Source organism: Hippoglossus hippoglossus, chromosome 10 (assembly GCF_009819705.1).
Source record: "Hippoglossus hippoglossus isolate fHipHip1 chromosome 10, fHipHip1.pri, whole genome shotgun sequence".
Classification (NCBI taxonomy): domain Eukaryota; kingdom Metazoa; phylum Chordata; class Actinopteri; order Pleuronectiformes; family Pleuronectidae; genus Hippoglossus; species Hippoglossus hippoglossus.
The window spans coordinates 870101-889243 of record NC_047160.1 but is presented as its reverse complement, the minus strand read 5'-3'; the positions used below and the strand labels follow the sequence as shown (position 1 = coordinate 889243).

The 19143-nt window shown below is 40.5% G+C and overlaps 1 protein-coding gene across 4 annotated transcripts in view; it reads right to left on the bottom strand.

Annotated features, from left to right (window-relative positions):
• Positions 1 to 2990: 2990 nt before the first annotated feature.
• LOC117769679 (F-BAR and double SH3 domains protein 1-like) overlaps positions 2991 to 19143 on the bottom strand; it is a 38653-nt gene continuing 22500 nt past the window's right edge. For 2 of the 4 annotated variants that reach the window (XM_034598761.1, XM_034598760.1), the window contains 9 exons: positions 18691 to 18846; positions 17874 to 18002; positions 16546 to 16629; positions 14979 to 15123; positions 4027 to 4127; positions 3758 to 3868; positions 3439 to 3589; positions 3296 to 3351; positions 2991 to 3170 (listed from right to left, as the gene is read on the bottom strand). In XM_034598761.1, coding sequence (XP_034454652.1) covers positions 3120 to 3170; positions 3296 to 3351; positions 3439 to 3589; positions 3758 to 3868; positions 4027 to 4127; positions 14979 to 15123; positions 16546 to 16629; positions 17874 to 18002; positions 18691 to 18846 — 984 coding nt within the window. In that variant the 3' untranslated portion in view covers positions 2991 to 3119. Of the gene's footprint in view, positions 3171 to 3295; positions 3352 to 3438; positions 3590 to 3757; positions 3869 to 4026; positions 4128 to 14978; positions 15124 to 16545; positions 16630 to 17873; positions 18003 to 18690; positions 18847 to 19143 lie in introns of those variants that run through there. The other 2 variants (XR_004615269.1, XR_004615270.1) reach the window with 2 other exon arrangements.

The following is a 19143-nucleotide window of genomic DNA, read 5'->3' as shown; positions in this document are numbered from 1 at the left end:
GCCAGAGAACAGATTGTGTATGTCCATTTTGACACAGATCTAAGGAAAATATTTTTTTACAAGTATAGGATATTTATTATCAACACTGTCCAATGCAACACTCTCAAGCTCCCATGTTCCAACAGTGGACCTAATACTCTGCTGTGTAAAACTTGCATCCTCACAACAAGAGAGACAATCGTCTGTTTTCCCACCATCAAAAAATGCAAGGTAGGCCTGTCACTTCCCCTAGTGGTTGGTCATGTAATAATGTTAGTTTTGTTGTGCTCATGGTGTCAGTGCAGGTGAACAAATTGCCCTTAACAGGTCAAATTAGGAGTTGGCTAGAAAATATTTATGTGTATCTAATTCTAATGAACAAAAACTTTAGAAATTAATTTCTGTATAGGGAGTCGGATTGTCCCTACATTTGTCATGAGCATGGTGACATCAAAGATATGTAGTTATTCCGATCTGTATTTATTTAGATTTGTACTGGCTGTCATTCAGTGAGTATACATTCCAGCCTCTGCAGACTGATTCACTAGAAATTGAAAAGAAGTAGTTTACTAGACACAGTTCAGAGGTTTCAAGTCTGAGGTCAATGTCATTTCCTGCCTTCATGGGAAAGCAACTAGAGAATTTGAAGTCTGCTGTACTAGTTTTTATCTCACTCTCTGTCTTCAATCAATCTTCCTGTTAACCATCTTAACCATCTTCATGTTAATATCCTTGACTTGTGTCAGGATGTTTTTTCCCCTGTCCACTTGTTTGTTTGTCGGGTTGTTTTCATGTTAGTTTGTCAGGATTGCACAGAAACTACTGAAGGGAGCTTTGTGGAAGGATGGGACACGAGAGAACTCTTTAAATTGTGGACAACGGGGCGTCTCCAGAATTTTTCACCAGTTACATCACCATTAACATCGTGAGATAGGGCATTTGTTTTGACATTTTCACTAATTTCCCAGGAAATAATGAATGGCTCTTGATGGGAAAAAAGGAACTGATATTTATGTATGTGTATTTTGATGTGATGATAGACTTTTTGCCCGTGGCAGTGGTATGTGCCCCATTGAGTGCCATTCTATTTGTGAACTTTGATCATGGTTTGCATGTCAACCTTTGCTGGTTGACATGCAAACCAAAGCAGCTGGTGTGTGTGATCTTGTTTAACCAGTTGAATAGTTAACCATACCAATATGTATAATTGGTGAATGCTAAATGTAAATGTGAATAAAGAGGACAATATATATTTTCTTTTAACTTGCCCGATGCAGCTACAGTCACTTAAGAAGCATAAGAAATGTATAGATGCATCATATATGTATTACACTGCACTGAAAATATAGAATAAATATGAAATGTCCTAACAGGGCAGCAATCAGCGTATCAGCCATATTATGCTCACGAAAGAGAACAATGTGAATCTATTTACTTGTCAATAAAGAACAGATTGCTTATATTACATTTGCATTGACTGTCTTTTATTTGTTATTAATAACCTCACAAAGTGCTTCTTACTCTTCACATTCACCTGTTCAAACACACATTTTTACACGGCTGAGAGAGTTGCCCAGTGTAGTCAGTATATCACAACAGGATCATACTGGTAGCCAAACTTGTTATTATGAACACTAATTTAATTAAATCAAATTCATAATCATACAATACATTGTAAAGACTTTTATTTTATAACTTTACAGATATGTAATAATAAGATTTCACACACAAAGTCACTTTATTTACATAACCCTCTAATCCAGTGTATGATTCTCAAAATATTTATAAAAACAACACTGTCTGCTGTAGTATTGGTGAATTTACATTTTGTCTTTTTAATATATTATAGTGTTCTTTGAAAGCATATTTTAGTACGGCACTATTTTATGTTGTTTTATATTTGTAGCTGTTAGAATCTAAGCTGTACTGCTGTAGGAAATATGTATTTGCTTATTAAAGTCATAATGATATCTTACAAAGTAATAGCTCAGTAGCCAAATACTAAAGGTACATTCTTATATTTTACATGTAACAAAATTGTCAATTGAAAAATTTCTCACTGCTTTCCAAATATATTGTGGACTCATCAGAGCATCTCGAGCTGCACCTGGGTGAGTGATTAGCAAAGCTGAGTCTAGTAGGCTAATCTCTCTTTGTAGGTTAAAAAAGTGGCACAGAGACCTACCACACAAAGAGGGGAGAGACTGGCAGAGGAGAGACCCAGTCTGAAACACAGCTGAGCTGAGCTGCCACCAGGTGGAGGTTATGAAGATTTAGGCTTGATTTATGAAATTTATGTTTGAGGTAATATTTCTGTTAATATAACAATGAAGTTGGTGAGTAGCTATCGTCTGGTTGATGTTGGGAGACCCATGATAGCAGGCAACTTTGCCACAGAGATGTTTTATAATATTAATTCTACCACAATGTTAATAATTTATCATCGCTATGCTTGTTGGAGCATGTATTTGTATTTGCATTTACTTAAGTTTTTGTACGCTCTTGGGGCGCTAAGTACCAGTCAATTCGGGAGACCAGATAAAGGACATGGGTATCCTCGGTCCTTTTGCCAACACCTACCAAGTACTTGTGTCAGAAAGAAAGTATTTGGGTGCCTTTGAATAGTCCACTTTGCTTAGCTAGGTTCCTATGAGATACATGACCATGCAGAAGCATTTAAGTGGCAGCCATGATAGGTTTGAGTTCTCTTAATTATAAGGAAAAGAGCTTCAATGCTTCCTAACTTACTGAACCTCCTTTACCATGGGAAACACCAGACCTTCATCTATGAAAGAAAAGAGAAAAATGCTGTCCCACAATTCATGGCGGCAGCAACACCTGGAAACACCCAGGTAAATATGGAAAAAAATAAACAGTTGTTTTATTCTCCTGACAAGATCCAGAACTGATGTAAATCCTAACATGGTCATCTGAGCTCCTGATTTCTTCTCTGTCACATCTGTCCAGTCATGAGTCACAGTGAAATCCTAGTTTACAATATCATCAGTTGGATTTCTTTTCCTTACTCCTTACTGCTTCTCCTTCACATCTTTCCTTGACCTTGTGACCTTTCCTAGCGGGATCTTGGAATAGTGATTAGGAGAGGTGATTATTTTGACTTTTCCACCGCAGCCCCTGTCTCAGGGATGAGGTGAAGGTTTCAGTGTTGGAGGAGGGGGAGGTGCTCGACACTAAAACAGTACAAGGGATGAGAGAAATCTGTTATCAAATACGGATGAGTATCCATACAAAAATACAATCTACAAATTTTGTCACAATAGACATATTGTAACATGATTCTTTTAACAGTACATACAGGTCTTAGTCGACTACTGGAGAGATCTGGAGATGTGTGGATGCTGCCCCCAGTTTCTGAGAAAAAACACAAAGACAAATTGACAACCATTACTACCTAAACAACTAACTACATTAACTACAGTAAAGTTTAATGCTACTCACCTACTGTAATGTTTGCAACCCTCAGAGGTAAGGGCTGCTGTTTGTCTTCCACACAGCTAGGGGGGGTAGTATTAAGTGTGGAACTACAGCCAGGAGTTGAGGGGATTCCTACTGTAGAAGAGAAGGGAGGCATGGTTGGGTTTGGGAGAGGCTGGAGAAAAAATAAAGATAGGGGCATCAAAGTCAAACAGACAACCAGCGAACAATATGATGAGTTGGGCAGAGGACAAACAGGATCAAGCTTCAGTCTTATGTGACATCGGAATCCTTCAACTGGAAAATAAATGGTTAAGAGGAGCAGTCAGGAAACCATTCTCACCTCCTCTTGTGGCTCCTCCTCATCCCCTTCATCATGTACGAGCTCTACCACCAACGATGGGAAGAGACCAATCCGTCCATTCAGCTCTCCCTCCCAAAATCCATCATCCACCTGACAATTTGTTTATGTAGATAACGTGGAAGGACACACTTTAAATAAAAGGTTTATTTTTAACTTTCAGCCACATGGGCCTTATCAGCAGCTGGAGTTGTTGACTGTAATTGTCTGTCAGATCCAGCATGTAGGCTATTATCTGTTACAACACACACCTCTCCATGTCGACAGCGCATCAGTGTGATTAGTGCCCCCTCCTGGAAGGAAAGCTCTTCTGCACTTTGGGCCTGGTAGGAGTAGAGAGCTCTGGCTATACCTGAAACAGATCAGACTATATTATAAGCATTATGAGCTATAGAGATAGATCACACTCAAAGGTTGTTATTGAAAATGGAAAGTACTCTGGGAAATGAGTTGGATCCTTAAATGGACAAAAAGTCAAAGATCTGTTCAAGTTCAGATACACCAGCTTTAGAAACAAGTAGAACTAGGGCTACGTTGTAGCACTAACGGGCCCGAGCACAGGCATTTTGAAGCCTGTTGCGGTTAGTGGAGAGAGCGATCAATGACCAAGCGCACGTCTCCGCGTTGCATGTGTTTTGCGGACTGCGGCAAGGACAAACGCTTCACTTCCTGCGTCCGTCGAGCGATGTCGATCCTTGCCTGCTAATTGCTCATTACGGTCCACGCTATCAATTGCACATCACACTGTGAAAATGTTATGTAAATCGAATGATAGTTGTAAAACAAAGCTTACTTCCTGTTACCAGTAGGTGGCGCTATGACACTGAGGAAATATTAACACAGAGCTGTTCAGGCTTGGACTCTAATCATGAGACAGCAGTTTGGCAGTGATAGGACTATGCACACTGGAGTTATGACAACATCGTGTCCTTTGGCGAAGGATGATCCTTCGCCGCACCGCAATGTTTACACGGTTTGAGGAAATGTCACGATTCTGACCATGATCCAATGACTTGACTGAGCTCATTTGAACTGCATATTGTTAAGCAGCCAGGAGCAGTGCATCAAAGTATAAAACATGGCACTTCCTGTAGCCAGCAGGTGGCGCTGTGATTTTAAGAAATGATTTCTGTGTAGATGTCATCAGGCCGGGATTCTTGTCTTAGATGTCTAGTTTGGAGTCGATTGGACCATGTATGTCCGAGATACAGAACCTCGTGTTTTGATGGCGTGTAATCAAACTTTGATGCCATGCCACAGTCACACCGTGTGACGAAAAATCGATCTTTGAGTTAGTTTTTATCTCCATCTTGTTGTGATGACACTCATCTCAATTTGAAGTTGATCAGATGAAAGCCCTGGGACAAGTTCGTCAAAGTAAAAATGCATTTACAAAGCAGAAGTTTTGTAGATTAGATGTAGAATCCATTGTTTCACCTACATGTGCTGTGCTGAACATGTGCTGACCCCAAGGAGCGAGGGCCCTTTAATACTCCTCGCACCTTTAACTTTACATTGAAGTTCTTAAACCATCATCAGAAATACAACTTTTCATCACTGTGTTGGGATAGAGTCGTGATTGCCATTTTGTCTGTGATTCAAAGTTTGAAAATGGTCTGTTTGTGTTTGTTTACACCCTCCATGTCTTTTCCTCGTGTGTTTTTTTTTTTTTTATGTGCCTTTTACCAAATAGAATTTTCCTTAATCTTGTTGATAATTTGCAACAAGAATTTGATCAAGTGCCTTTCTGAAAAAGATCTAAAACTTATAAAATGTTACGTTTCCATGTAAATAAATGATGTATTTCATTGGCTCTTTTTGTGAATGTAAATCAACGAAATAACCAGTGTCTGCCTGTGGAATTACAGGATTTAATCTGAATTTGTTTGTTCTCTAAAGCTAATGTCCGATGTTTCCTCTTCACATTTGCAGTATGTTGTCCAACATCAGAGTTTAAAGGTTAACACTGCATCAAATGATAACATGAAGTCAGCTTAGAATCATGTTGAAAACTAAAGAATGTTAAAAGTTAAATTTGTTCAGTTTGATATCTTTTATTTCAGACTGTCAATTGTTGTATGGTCTACGGTTGTAAAATAATCAGATCATTTAAGTCAGATCAGTTTCACTCGAGTCATTTTGTGTCATGAATGGATTCATATAGAGACAACTAACTAACATTATTACGCTAGGGTCAGGCACATCCTCACTGGTTGTAAAATAAGTATCTCCTAAGGTAGGTATACGTTGATACACAACCAGATAATGCCTTGCAGCAACACTAGAAACTAAGTGAACTGCTACCAATGCCTTGCCATCCAAAACATTGAATGCAGTTTAAAGGACAACATTTATCCGCGAGAGGGAACAGGGAAAGAGAGGGCCTCCTCCACTGGCCGGTAGTGATCAGTTGGAGCAAGTCCGAGACTGGGAGATGCTGGTGGATGTGGGCCAGCAACTTACAGTCCCATCACATATTGTCACTACCACCCTAAGACCTGACCTGATAATCTGGTCTAATACCATGTGCATCGTCTACTTTTTAGAATTGACAGTACCCTAGGTGGATAATGTTGATGAAGCAAATGAGAGGAAAAGGCTGTGGTATGCAGACCTTGCATTTGAGGCACAGCAATGTGGCTGGAAAGCAATAGCTTGCCCTGTGGAGGTTGGCTGCACCATTAGGTTGCACAAAGATCTGGAGATCCATCGACAAGCCCTGCGCCAGACCATAAAAGAAACATCACACACTGCAGCCAATGGCTCTGGATCAGGAGGAAAGATCCCAACTGGGCCCCAAGATGCTAGGGACATGCACCCAGGTCTGATCAACCTGTGGTGGGCCTGCCTTAAAAGAGGTTGTCTTGTGATTAAAAGACCTAAACACCTGATGACGCTAAGGTACACAACTGAAGATATGTCCCTAACATCCGCTGGTGGTCACTAACATCCGCTAACATCAACTGGCAATAGGCAAATTGCTGCGGTCGAACGTACAAGGAATATTCTCCATCTTGTCCTATGTTCTAAAATAGTACAGAGTTTAGTTTAAAAAGGCTAAAGAGGTAATGATGTCTGATCTACTGAGCAGCCACATGGCTTTCATAGTACTGCCATAATACCCAGCAGCCAGTCAGATTCACCTTTATCCTCAGCGTACCCTCAAGTTCGGCCTGTATCATTGATCAGAAGGTCAAAACACTTGATGACGCTAAGGTGCACAACTGAAGTTATGTCCCTAACATCCGCTGGTGGCCCCTAACACCTGCTAACATCTAATGTTTTTTTTGTGGTAATTTGTGCAGAAGACCTTCAGACGTACAAGGGATATTCTACATCTTATCCTATATATTAAATCATATAAACTCTGGTTGCTTTTTACATAAGTGAGATATAAAAAACATGTTGCAGTTCCTTCTTCCTGCAGAAATTTAACTCCAAAATTGAATTAGTTGAGATCTCAAATTTCCTTCAAAATTAAGACAAACACAATCAAGTAACACTGTATCGATTTACGGTGATAGTCAGCAGCAACTGTGTCTTATTCTGAAAATATCTGACAGTTAGATGCTTACTATCGCTATTTGATCACCAGCCATAATGAGGTCACTCTACTCTGCCTTATACAGCTTGTTGGAGCTAAGTTCAGCTGAAGGTGCTGATGGCTGATGAATTAAAGGAAGAAACTAAACTTGCACCTGTGAAACAGTGAATTTTCAGCTTGTAAAACAGCAAAACTTTAGTCTCAGTGGAATAAATCCTGAGAACAAATTATTCGATTTTGAATCTTTTAATAATTGTTTTAAATATGGGAGGGAACCGGAGCACCTGGAGGAAAGCCACAACAAGACTTAAGTCTGAGTGGAATAAATACTGAGAGCAAATAATTCCATTTTATACATTTTATTCATTCTTATAAATGTGGGGATAACAGGAGCACATGGAGAAAACATATTTAAATTTGAAAGTGAAGCTATCGGAATAACATCATCCACCTTTTATCTCCGGAAGAAGGAAGAGAAGCCTGCTCTGAAAGAGGAGAAGAAGCCAGGCTTTTTGCACAGGCTTCTTTTCAAAGAGGAGCTAATTGATATCTCAAGTTCTGGATCTCTTAAAAGAAAGGAAACCAATAGCATCTCTGGACAAGGCCACTTCTTACACAACTCCTTGAAAATGACCTCGTCAAGGATTGTGTTGGGGTTGAAAGTTGAGTCAATGTCTTTGACCTCGGCCCAAATTCTCTCCAGCAGATGATGACTTGTGTCTGTTATGTCGACATCAGTCCAGGTCACCTTTGCCTTATTATAGCTTCGTGTGATGAGCTGGTCCAAGAGAACACTGACATACATTTTACATCTGTCTGCTGCCAGCATCTTTGCAATCTTCTCCCTGGAGTTGCTGTCTGATGATGCTGAGTTCTCCTTTTCTTTGCTGACCTCTGATGATGTTGTCTGCTTCGATCTTTTCTCCTCAATGCTGCTGACCTCTGATGATTTTGACTGCTTCGATCTTTTCTCCTCAATGCTGCTGACCTCTGATGATTTTGACTGCTTCGATCTTTTCTCCTCAATGCTGCTGACCTCTGATGATTTTGACTGCTTCGATCTTTTCTCCTCAATGCTGCTGACCTCTGATGATTTTGACTGCTTCGATCTTTTCTCCTCAATGCTGCTGACCACTGATGATGTTGACTGCTTCGGTCTTTTCTCCTCAATGCTGCTGACCACTGATGATGTTGACTGCTTCGGTCTTTTCTTCCCTCCGCTGCTGACCTCTGATGATGTTGACTGCTTCGGTCTTTTCTTCCCTCCGCTGCTGACCTCTGATGAAGTCTGCTTCGATCCTTTCTCCTCAATTCCGTTGAACACTGCTGGTGTTGACTTCTTCGGTCTTTCATTTCCTCCACTGCTGACCTCTGATGATGTTGACTGCTTCGATGTTTTCTCCTCAATGCTGCTGACCTCTGATGATGATGACTGCTTGTTTGTTTCCAGTGAGTCGATGGCCATAAAAGCCTCTGACACCCTTTTTGTGTGGCAGTTAACTTGGTTGTTCAGCCACCAGCTTATCAAGGACAGAAAACAAAACACCCTGGTCTGAATTTCTGCATATATGCCCCTGTGTGCATCAGGAACAGCCACCTTTTTCACTGGACCTGAACTAATGTCTGAATTCCTTCCAGGTACGATGTGAGCATAGATGAGATCTGAAAGCTGTTTTGTGAATACAAGAACCTTTTCAGATGGAGGCTTTTTCAGTGTTGGGAATGCAGAACTTTCATTTCCACCTCCCGGCTTCTCCTTCTCCAGAAGCACAGCGTCAATACTAGCCATCAATGACTGTATCGTCAGCCTCCTATTGACTTTGGTCTCCTCCTTGAATTTTTTCGCGACCCCTGTCAGTATTTGAAGCGTCCCTGCTGTGGCAAAAGTCTTTATGAAAAGACTATTGATCGTCCTCATTCCTTTACTGATTGAGAGGTTTGGCTGTGGAGATTCCTTTCCATTTTTGCTTTCCTTATTGATTGACTCAATAATTTCATCTAAAGCCATATCAATCTCTGGAGAAAACGATGAATTGAGAAAGAGGCTGTCATTGAACTCATTAAAGAAGTCTGTGATGTCAGTCAAACTATTGTTGATTGTTTCCTGGACAAGCTTCTTCCCACTGTCCATACTGCTTGTTGTTGAACCTCCCTCTGAGGAACTACCTGACTTGGAGATGACTCCTGAAGAGTGGGAGCTTGAAGAGGTCCTACACATCCGAATGGGATCATCTGAAGCGTCCTGTTCCTCTGAGGAAATGGCCTGACTTCGCCTGCGCGATTGACACTCGAGCAAGAGTTGGATTTTTGCATCTGCCTTTAACGTCTCGCAGGCATAACAGATCATCTTCTGGACTTTAGCGGGGTTAATGAGGCGGGTTGGTATAGGCTTCTCAGAGCTCACACAGGTGGAGCTTGCAGACAAGGTGGAGTTGACAGTCTTCGTCACCTCCTCTACAACCAAGTCTGTGAGCTTATCCAAACTCTTAGACTTTGTTGTGCCTGGTGAAAGACTGTCGTTGAGAGTGTCGCCCAGAATGGACCGAACTTCTTCCTCAGACAAGGGTGCATCGGGACATCGCTTTGCAATGGCATTTGAAACGGTCGTCATTAACTTCAGCAGAAGATCTGCCAACATAAATGTTGTAGCTTCATCCGGTTTGCATGACTTCAACAGCTCCCACTGCTCTGCAGTGATCTTCGTAAAAAAGGACTCGAAGTACGGGCGGACAGTCTCTACCTTTATATCCATTTGTTTCACTCTCCGAGTGATCTCCATTGCGACTGTTGTTTGTTTCAATGTGTGTTACGAATTGTTATTTTCGCTGTTCAAGATGTGTTTTCCAAATTCTCATGAAAAATCTCTTATCTTCTTTGTTCTACCAATTCGCTGGTTAGTGCAGACTGATTCTTCACTTCTTATTTTTCTGAGATAAAGAGCATCTTTAAAGAATAGAAAGGGAATTGAAGCAAAGGAGTTTAAAGGAATTGAAGCAAAGGGGGTTAAAGGAATTGAAGCAAAGGAGGTTTAAGAAATTCAAACAAAGGGGGTTAAAGGACTATGATGTGACTAATAGATCAAAGGAAACCATAAACTGTTTTGCCTGCTGCCGTCTGGCCGACGGTACCGCAGCATCTGGGCCCGCACCACCAGGCTCAGACACAGTTTCATCCCCCAGGCCATAAGACTTTTAAACTCCTCCAATCTGCAATAACTCCACTAAACCAGCACCTTAGCATAATTGCACTATTGTTTTTTTTCTTTAGGTGTATATATATATACACCTAAAGAAAAAAATCTGTGGAGAAAGGCATTTTCTTCTTCATCATTCCTGTGTATGCTGAGTGAATATTATAGAAGTGACACTAAATCTGATTCTGATTGTGTTGCAAGTTGATTTAGCGCAGCATCACACAAGCCAAGAAGTTAAAACCTGAACAATACGAGCTCTTCACAGAAATATCAGTAGTGGCATATGTACCAACCAGTAACTAACTAAAAGCTGAAGAGCAGGTTCACACTGAACACATGGGGAACATTATGCTGCCTGTACATTCTACACACTAAACCTTTAAGGTTTCTACATTCTATTGGCCAGGTATTCAGTATCCTAAGCATCCACATTTAGATTTAAAGATGGAAAAATAATTACATTACCAGAGTTTAAATTGATAAAAAATAAGAGTCGGGTTCACAACTACTGAGACAACCTATTTGAGAAAATAGGTTTAAGAATAGAGAGGATGACTGTGGTTTTTCCGAGCATGGGAAGTCTGAGTTTAAATCAGTTATAGCAACTCAAAACTAAACTGCAATGTTCCGGATTGGGGAGCGTATGAATGTTGTTTAACTGAAGTGAATATCAGGGACTGAACTAATCTCCAAGTCTCAGTGTCTCCGATTACACCCTGATCTGGACTCAGCTCCACCAAGAGAACAACCACAGCCAGCAGTGGTGCAGCCTGATGACCAGTCGGACACTCAGCTGCTACCGCTGCAGAGGGCGCAGGCAGCAGCTCCAGCCGTCCCTAACCTCTATCCAGACTCCGACCTTGTTGCAGCGGAGGATGTGGACAGGCTTCCAGCATACACCACTCCATATGTGGCAGCCCATATTCCACGGCAAAATGGAAAAAGGACAATTCATGGCCTAAATGCAACCTCGCAAGCACCGAGGGGGCGCTAGTCAGTTATTTTGCCACGCCCATTCCTTAAAACCATCTGAATGTCTGCAGGGGGGGGCTGTTGTTACACAAATGTAGTTTGAGGGAGGTTGAACCTCCAACACCGAAGTTATAGTAATTTCGTGTGTCACGGCGAGTTGATGAACTTTGACGCCACGCCACTATTATGGTGTTTGATGAAAAGTCACAGTAATGTTATGCCTACATTATCAATGTCTTGAGACCCATTTGATACAGTTTGACATGGCTGCGAGCAGTGGGTGAGGAGGAATACCTCCAAGTGTAAGACGTTCCAAAAACAAGACATTTCTTGTTTCCACCAGGGGGCGCTGTGATTTTAAGTCAAGATTTCTGTGTAGATGTCATCAGGCCGGGACTTTTGTTTTACATGTCTAGTTTGGAGTCGATTGGACCTTGTATGTCCGAGATACAGAACCTCAGTTTCAGTGTTGTTTGGTAACGCACAATGCACAAAGTTGTTGTCGTGCTCATGTCCGTCCGTCCATCCGTCTGTCCAAAAAAAAATACGGACAGACAGACAGATGTCCGTCTGTCCGTCCCAAAAAAAAAAAAATACAGACAGACAGACGATCAATGACCAAGCGCACGTCTCCGCGTTGCACGCGTTTTGCGGACTGCGGCAAGGACAAACGCTTCACTTCCTGCGTCCGTCACGCGATGTCGATCCTTGCCTGCTAATTGCTCATTACGGTCCACGCTATCAATTGCACATCACACTTTGAAAATTTTATGTAAATCGAATGATAGTTGTAAAACAAAGCTTACTTCCTGTTGCCAGTAGGTGGCGCCATCACTATTATTACATACAGACATATAGATCAGTTCAAGTAGGGGCTCTGATGTAGCGTGAGCAATTTTGTGTCAATTGGACAATGTTACCACAACTTGATTTTCACGCTGATCAGTAGGTGGTGGTATGACCCTGAACTAATATTAATATATGGATGTGTTCAGGTCAGGATTGTGATCTTAGGTCAGTAGTTCGGAGCCGGTTGGATAATGCAGAGTGGATTTACAAAGTACTTCCTGTTTCATGGCGAATCAGTAGGTGGCGCTATGACACTGAGGAAATATTGACACATAGAGCTGTTCAGGCTTGGACTCTGATCATGAGACAGCAGTTTGGCGGTGATAGGACTATGCACACTGGAGTTATGACAACATCGTGTCCTTTGGCGAAGGATGATCCTTCGCCGCACCTCAATGTCACAATTCTGACCATGCTCCTATAACTTGTCTCAGCTCATTTGAGCTGTTTATTGTAAAGCAGCCAGGAGCAGTTCATCAAAGTAAAAACATGTCACTTCCTGTAGCCAGCAGGGGGCGCTGTGATTTTAAGTCATGATTTCTGTGTAGATGTCATCAGGCCGGGACTCTTGTCTTAGATGTCTAGTTTGGACTCGATTGGACCATGTTTGTCCGAGATACAGAACCTCGTGTTTTGATGGCGTGTAATCAAACTTTGACACCACGCCACAGTCACACCGTGTGACGAAAAATCGATCTTTGGGTTATTTTTTATCTCCATCTTGTTGTGATGACACTCATCTCAATTTGAAGTTGATCTGATGAAAGCCCTGGGACAAGTTCGTCAAAGTAAAAATGTGAAAAATGTGAAAAATGGCCACTAAAGTCAAAATGGCGGGCTTCCTGTTGCTTTTTTCCAATTGCACCTCTGACCTTTTTTGTTTGTCTGGTCATGATACACCTGGGCTACGATTTTTGTGAAGATCGGTGAAAGCTAACTGAGGGGCTTTTCCTTAGATGGCGCTGTTGAGCAATTTTTCCACGCCCATTTCAAATTACTCCAGAATACAATTACCTTTTGGGGTTTAGAATTCCCTGCAAACTTTGGTAACAATTTGAGCATATCTAGGCCCTGAAAAAGCCCCAAAAGGGAAATACAAATCCTTCGAAATACAATAGGGCCTCCCACCGGAGGTGCTCGGGCCCTAATTACTGCTCTCTGTAAACAGAAAATACTTTTGTTTCAAGTTTGTTTTATGTTTCATTGTCTGGATGCCCTTTGTACCTAAACCTTCTTGGTCTCTGATGTACGGTGGCCCTGAGAGCTCAACACACTGCAACGTCAGAAAACACATGCAAGTGGACAAAACACAAGCAAAGTAAGAAAACATCTTCATCAATTTGTCAACACAACACAACACATTACAGAAACACGCTGCAAATACAGAAATGCGTTGCAAATACAGAAACGTGCTGGAAATACAGAAACACGCTGCAAATACAGAAATGCGTTGCAAATACAGAAACGCGTTGCAAATACAGAAACGCGTTGCAATTACAGAAACGTGATGCAAATACAGAAACGCGCTGCAAATACAGAAACACGTTGCAATTACAGAAACGTGCTGGAAATACAGAAACGCGTTGCAATTACAGAAACGCGCCGCAAATACAGAAACGCGCTGCAAATACAGAAACACGTTGCAATTACAGAAACGTGCTGGAAATACAGAAACGTGATGCAAATACAGAAAACGGAAGTGTTTCCAGAGGACACCTAAAAGTGATGGACACGTCCGCTTGTTGTTGCTGACGCAGTTTGGAGTTGTTAAAGTCGGTGTCCGTCAGTGATATTGGAAAATTAGCTAAACTTATTTTAATAAATAATAAACTTTATTACTGCAGATGTCTACTGTTAACCCTCTGAGACCCACTGGGCTTTATACGATCTCAAATATCATGTTGTCTTTAGAGCGTCATGACTCCTCAATGGTCTGAGCTAGAGACATGCCGTTTTCTCCTGTTAACCTGAATAAACAGCGCTAACAAGCAAGCCCCTGTTTGTGAGTAATTTACAGCACTTAGCATTCACATTCACAGTTTTCCTTTTTCTCCATGTATTGTCCATATTGTGGAACTGGATTTGTTGGATGTATTGGATGTTTTTGTGGCTCCTGTGGCAGCAGTGTCCATCACTTTTAGGTGTCTCCTGGAAACACTTCTGTTGTCGTTTTTTGTATTTGCAGCGTGTTTCTGTAACTGCAGCGCGTTTCTGTATTTGCAGCGTGTTTCTGTAACTGCAGCGCGTTTCTGTATTTGCAGCGTGTTTCTGTAATTGCAGCGTGTTTCTGTATTTGCAGCGCGTTTCTGTATTTGCAGCGCGTTTCTGTAATGTGTTGTGTTGTGCGTAATGTGTTATGTTTTCAAATTGATGAAGATGTTTTCTTACTCTGCTTGTGTTTTGTCCACTTGCATGTGTTTTCTTAAGTTGCAGTGTGTTGAGCTCTCCGGGCCACCGTACTGATGAGTGCTTCTGGTTGAATGACTATAAGAAATTTGGATGCTAACCTCTTTGGTGGTTGATTAGTATCTGACATGTGTCCCCATTACAACTGCATTATATTGTACAATATGTGCATGACACGAAACATAACTAAGTACTCATATGTTTAGTGCTAGTATTAATAACACATATTAAGTGCTAACCTCTGCTCCTTGCCTTCTCTTTATTTCCAGTGGATGAGGTGGAGCTGAAGGAACAGTCCAGCTGAGCAGCGTCCTCTGCTTGTAGACACAGGAACTGGACATAACGCTCAGGAACATAACCCACCTGACCACATGAGTTACACACCTGCACAGAGACATGATCAGGTATCCAGCGATATGAATGAAACACTGGAAAACATACAATATGCACTGTACAGCACATAATAAAAGGCTAGTAGATCTATGTATATATGTTGATAAGTTGTGCACCATTATCCCAAATGTTTCCAGTCATTTTAAAAACCTGAAAAAAATCTATGATTTTAATGATTTCATTTTGTCACCTGTCGATGGCATTATATCCTCTATTTGTGCATACTTATCAGCATTGTGTTTGTGTGCCAGAATAGTAAAAATGCATATTTCATCCAATTTAAATCACATAGCTCGGCTCGCAGCTCCACAGGGATGTCCTGTCCACTGCACAGCATCAGAGAAACACTCATTTAACATGAAAATGCTTTTTTCATGTACATTTGTATAAATCTGGGTAAAAATAACATCATTTGGTAGTGCCACTTAAATGAATCTGGGTCATGACATGACCTATGAACTTAGAGCTGAACACTTGTAATTGGATCTCTACGAATGTAGCATCCCTGGCTGAATGATGGTCTGACTCTCTTTTACTGATGGTTCACAACACTTTATTGTCATATCCATACATGCTGTGATAAGTGTGAACACACTGTAAGAGCTAGGAGGAAAACAAAACAAATATTATATCCCTTATGCACTTATAAACGACTTGTATAGCCCTTTAAAGTTGTGATATTATTAATCAACTGTCTTTTAGATTGTCCTTCATAAGGCTTGACTTTAACATGAATTCATACAAACATAAAATCCCTATGAACTTAATAGCTATTTATCTTAACAAAATAACAAACTCTTAATAGAGGGCTGCATATACACATATTCAACTTAAATTGAATTATTTGTCACTTTATAAACCACATCGTATTATCATAAACATAACGCAAAAATATTAGTGTGAATGATACACAGTCTCAGTATGAGCATACTTTGCCCCACATATTGTACAATTAAACACACACACACACACACAAGTGGTAATGAGCGACCATTTTTACCCACGTGTATCAAAGCCAACTTACACACAGTACAACTTACACACAGTGATGTTGATAACTTACACACACTCACACAGTTGTCCTTAAACTCAGCAAAACTGCAAAAGTACGTTTAGAATTCAGTCTATAATAATGACAATAAGAAACCAGCCTGTGATAGACTGGTGACCTGTTCTTGTACCCTGCCTCTTGGCCAATGTCAGCTGGGTCTGACTATGCTTCTTTATAACCCTTAAAGGATAAGTGTTGTAGCTGATGGATCGATGGATGACATTTTTTTATTCAGTGTTTTGGTGGAATTAATCAGCAGATTTTTTTTTAAAGGAAGACACCTCAAAGGATGATTAAAACTAATGAAAACCTAACTGGGAGAAGCCTCCTGCTGTCATGATATGTGAACAAAGAACTGTTACCTTCAGCCAGTCCTCCATGTCTCCATCTTCGATCACTTGAAGCTCCTCCCCTTCCCTGATTGACAGCTCGTCTGACTGGCCAGCCTAAAGGACACAACATGCTTTAAATTAAATTCTATGAATTCTTCAATGAAATGGGTGTTGTCATGATGCAGTTCTCCAGACACACTGCACATTTTCATTTGCTGGGTAAATTCAAAGCGTCTTACTGTGACACTAGATGATTTTATGCAACCAAGCAGACAGGAAATGCAGCATCCTGCACCCTTTGTGAATTCATCAGCATGTTCCAAAGATTTTAGATAACAAAATCATAATGTGTGAGGATAAACATGACATTTTGGCATCTCTTAAATAACACCTCTAACCAGTTCTCTAGATAACATTTAATCCTCATATTAACTTCACATTGACCATGAGACTTTTATCTTTTATAACTTATTGTCTTTGGTCAAAATTTACCTGATCAGGTTTGACTGTTAATGAAGCATCAGGTATAAATTATCATCCAATTATGTGTGACACCTAAATAACATCATTCCAACTCCTTAGGTTTACACATTTACACTACTTGTTTATGAGTAAAGAAAGGCACAAATTGTAAATACTTTTGAATGATCCCAGACTGGCAACGTATATATGTCAAATGTTAGCCAGGATATTACCAGGTCATATTGACTGATGCAATTATATTCATAAACAACAGAGAGAAAATGAATTATATATTATTCATCTAACTTGATTAAGAAAATCAAGCATGTTTATTGGACTGATTTATGAGTGTGCAATTTGGTGCAGATCCAAATGAAAATCTAGATCTAGTGAATTTAAATGTGGTCTCCTAAGGGGACTGCACTCTGCTGAGTGATATACTAGGAGGTTATGTTTTCACTGGTGTTTGTTTGTTTGTCTATTAGTTAGCAGCATTATGCAAAGTCTACTGGACTATGAACTTGGTGGATGTGGTATGGGTCACAAAAGAAACCATTACATTTTGGTGCAGATCCAGAATTTATTTTTCTTCCTGCAACATTGCAACATAATAATTAGCAGAGGTATGTGCTCTCCAAGCACCCTTGTAATTAACTATGGTGGGGGGGAGTAATAAATCACATATGCTTTGGATGGGATTATAATCACGCTAGCGCAGGCAAAGTTAAAATCACCCCACCTCACCAACTGACAGACATGCAAAGAAGAAATGAGACTAAGTCTCCCACAAAACAACTTGTGAGACTCAACCCCAAGACTAAATGACAGAGGTTTTGAGATGTATTTTTGCAGATGATACAAAACCAGAAAAGTGTGTATATTTTAGCGAGGACTACCTGATAGCTATAGATAACTCTGCAGGCTGCAGGATAAACACACTCTCCAGATGCTGACACTGGAGCTGCAAAAATGTCGGCATTCTCATCATCATAGTCCTCAAAGTCAGTCAGCTCAAATTCATCCTCCTGTAAAACACACAAAAGCAGACTTATAATCGAAAAGATTTAATATTCCTCTTTCAAATATATATTTTTTTCATTTTAAACATAAAGAGGGTCAACAAACCACCTTACTTGGAAATGAGATGTTTAAATATTTTTTTTCAACAAACACAATGTTTTCATCTTTGTTCATTTGTGTTTTTTGACTGAAATAATTTCTGTACAAGGTTTAAAGGATATATCTAGTATATCTTTTTTGACTATTGTAAATAAATTACATTAAAAGATAAAACCATCTTAAAGCCATCTCAGACCACAAAAAACCCCAATTCCCAGGCAGTGGGAGACCATAACTTGGTGAAATATCTCAATAAAATAATACTGACATACCTTTTTTAAATATATTTGATCTATGTAATATCATTTGATTGAATCTACTGACCATCCTCTTCCCAATTTTCTTTCTTCTCATCTCAGCTACTTAGTGGAATTAGTGGAGCTGCTCAAACTTTTCTACTGTTTGATATAGTAGAGCAACATACAGTTTGAATGTATAGCTGTGGATATTAATTTAGAATTGAGACAATGGAACTATTTTACTCTGATGTGACAAAGGCCCCCGGCTCTGATTAGCACGACAACACGTTCAATGAGTCACCAGAACACACCTGTGTGTGTTTGTGAGTGTGTGAGTGTGTGTGTGTTTGTGTACTGAAAAGTCTTCAGTAGACTTCCTCTGTTCACTGAGCCGTCTCTCTCTCTCCAGCTCCTCCTCTGCCTGGTTCATGGCATCATGAAGCCACAGTTCAATTCCTGGGACACTGTCTGACAACAGCACCAGACGAGCCTCTGCCTTCACTCTGCTGAGCTAAGACAAGAAAAACACAAGACACCAACTTAGACACACTCAGAGAGACAGAAGGTTCTGTATCTTACATTAAGATATGTCATCTATCAAAGTGTTTTCTAACTACAGTATAGGCTATCATCCAAACACCCCATCACCCAGCTAAGCTGAGCAGTTTACTGCATCACATTTTATGTGAGCTTTTATTCATGGTAAAAGGTCTGTATTTAATTGGCATGGGGGAGATGGGGATCAAACTTCCAACCTCCTGGTTAGTGGACGACTCGCTCTATCTCCTGAGCCACAGCCACCCTTTAT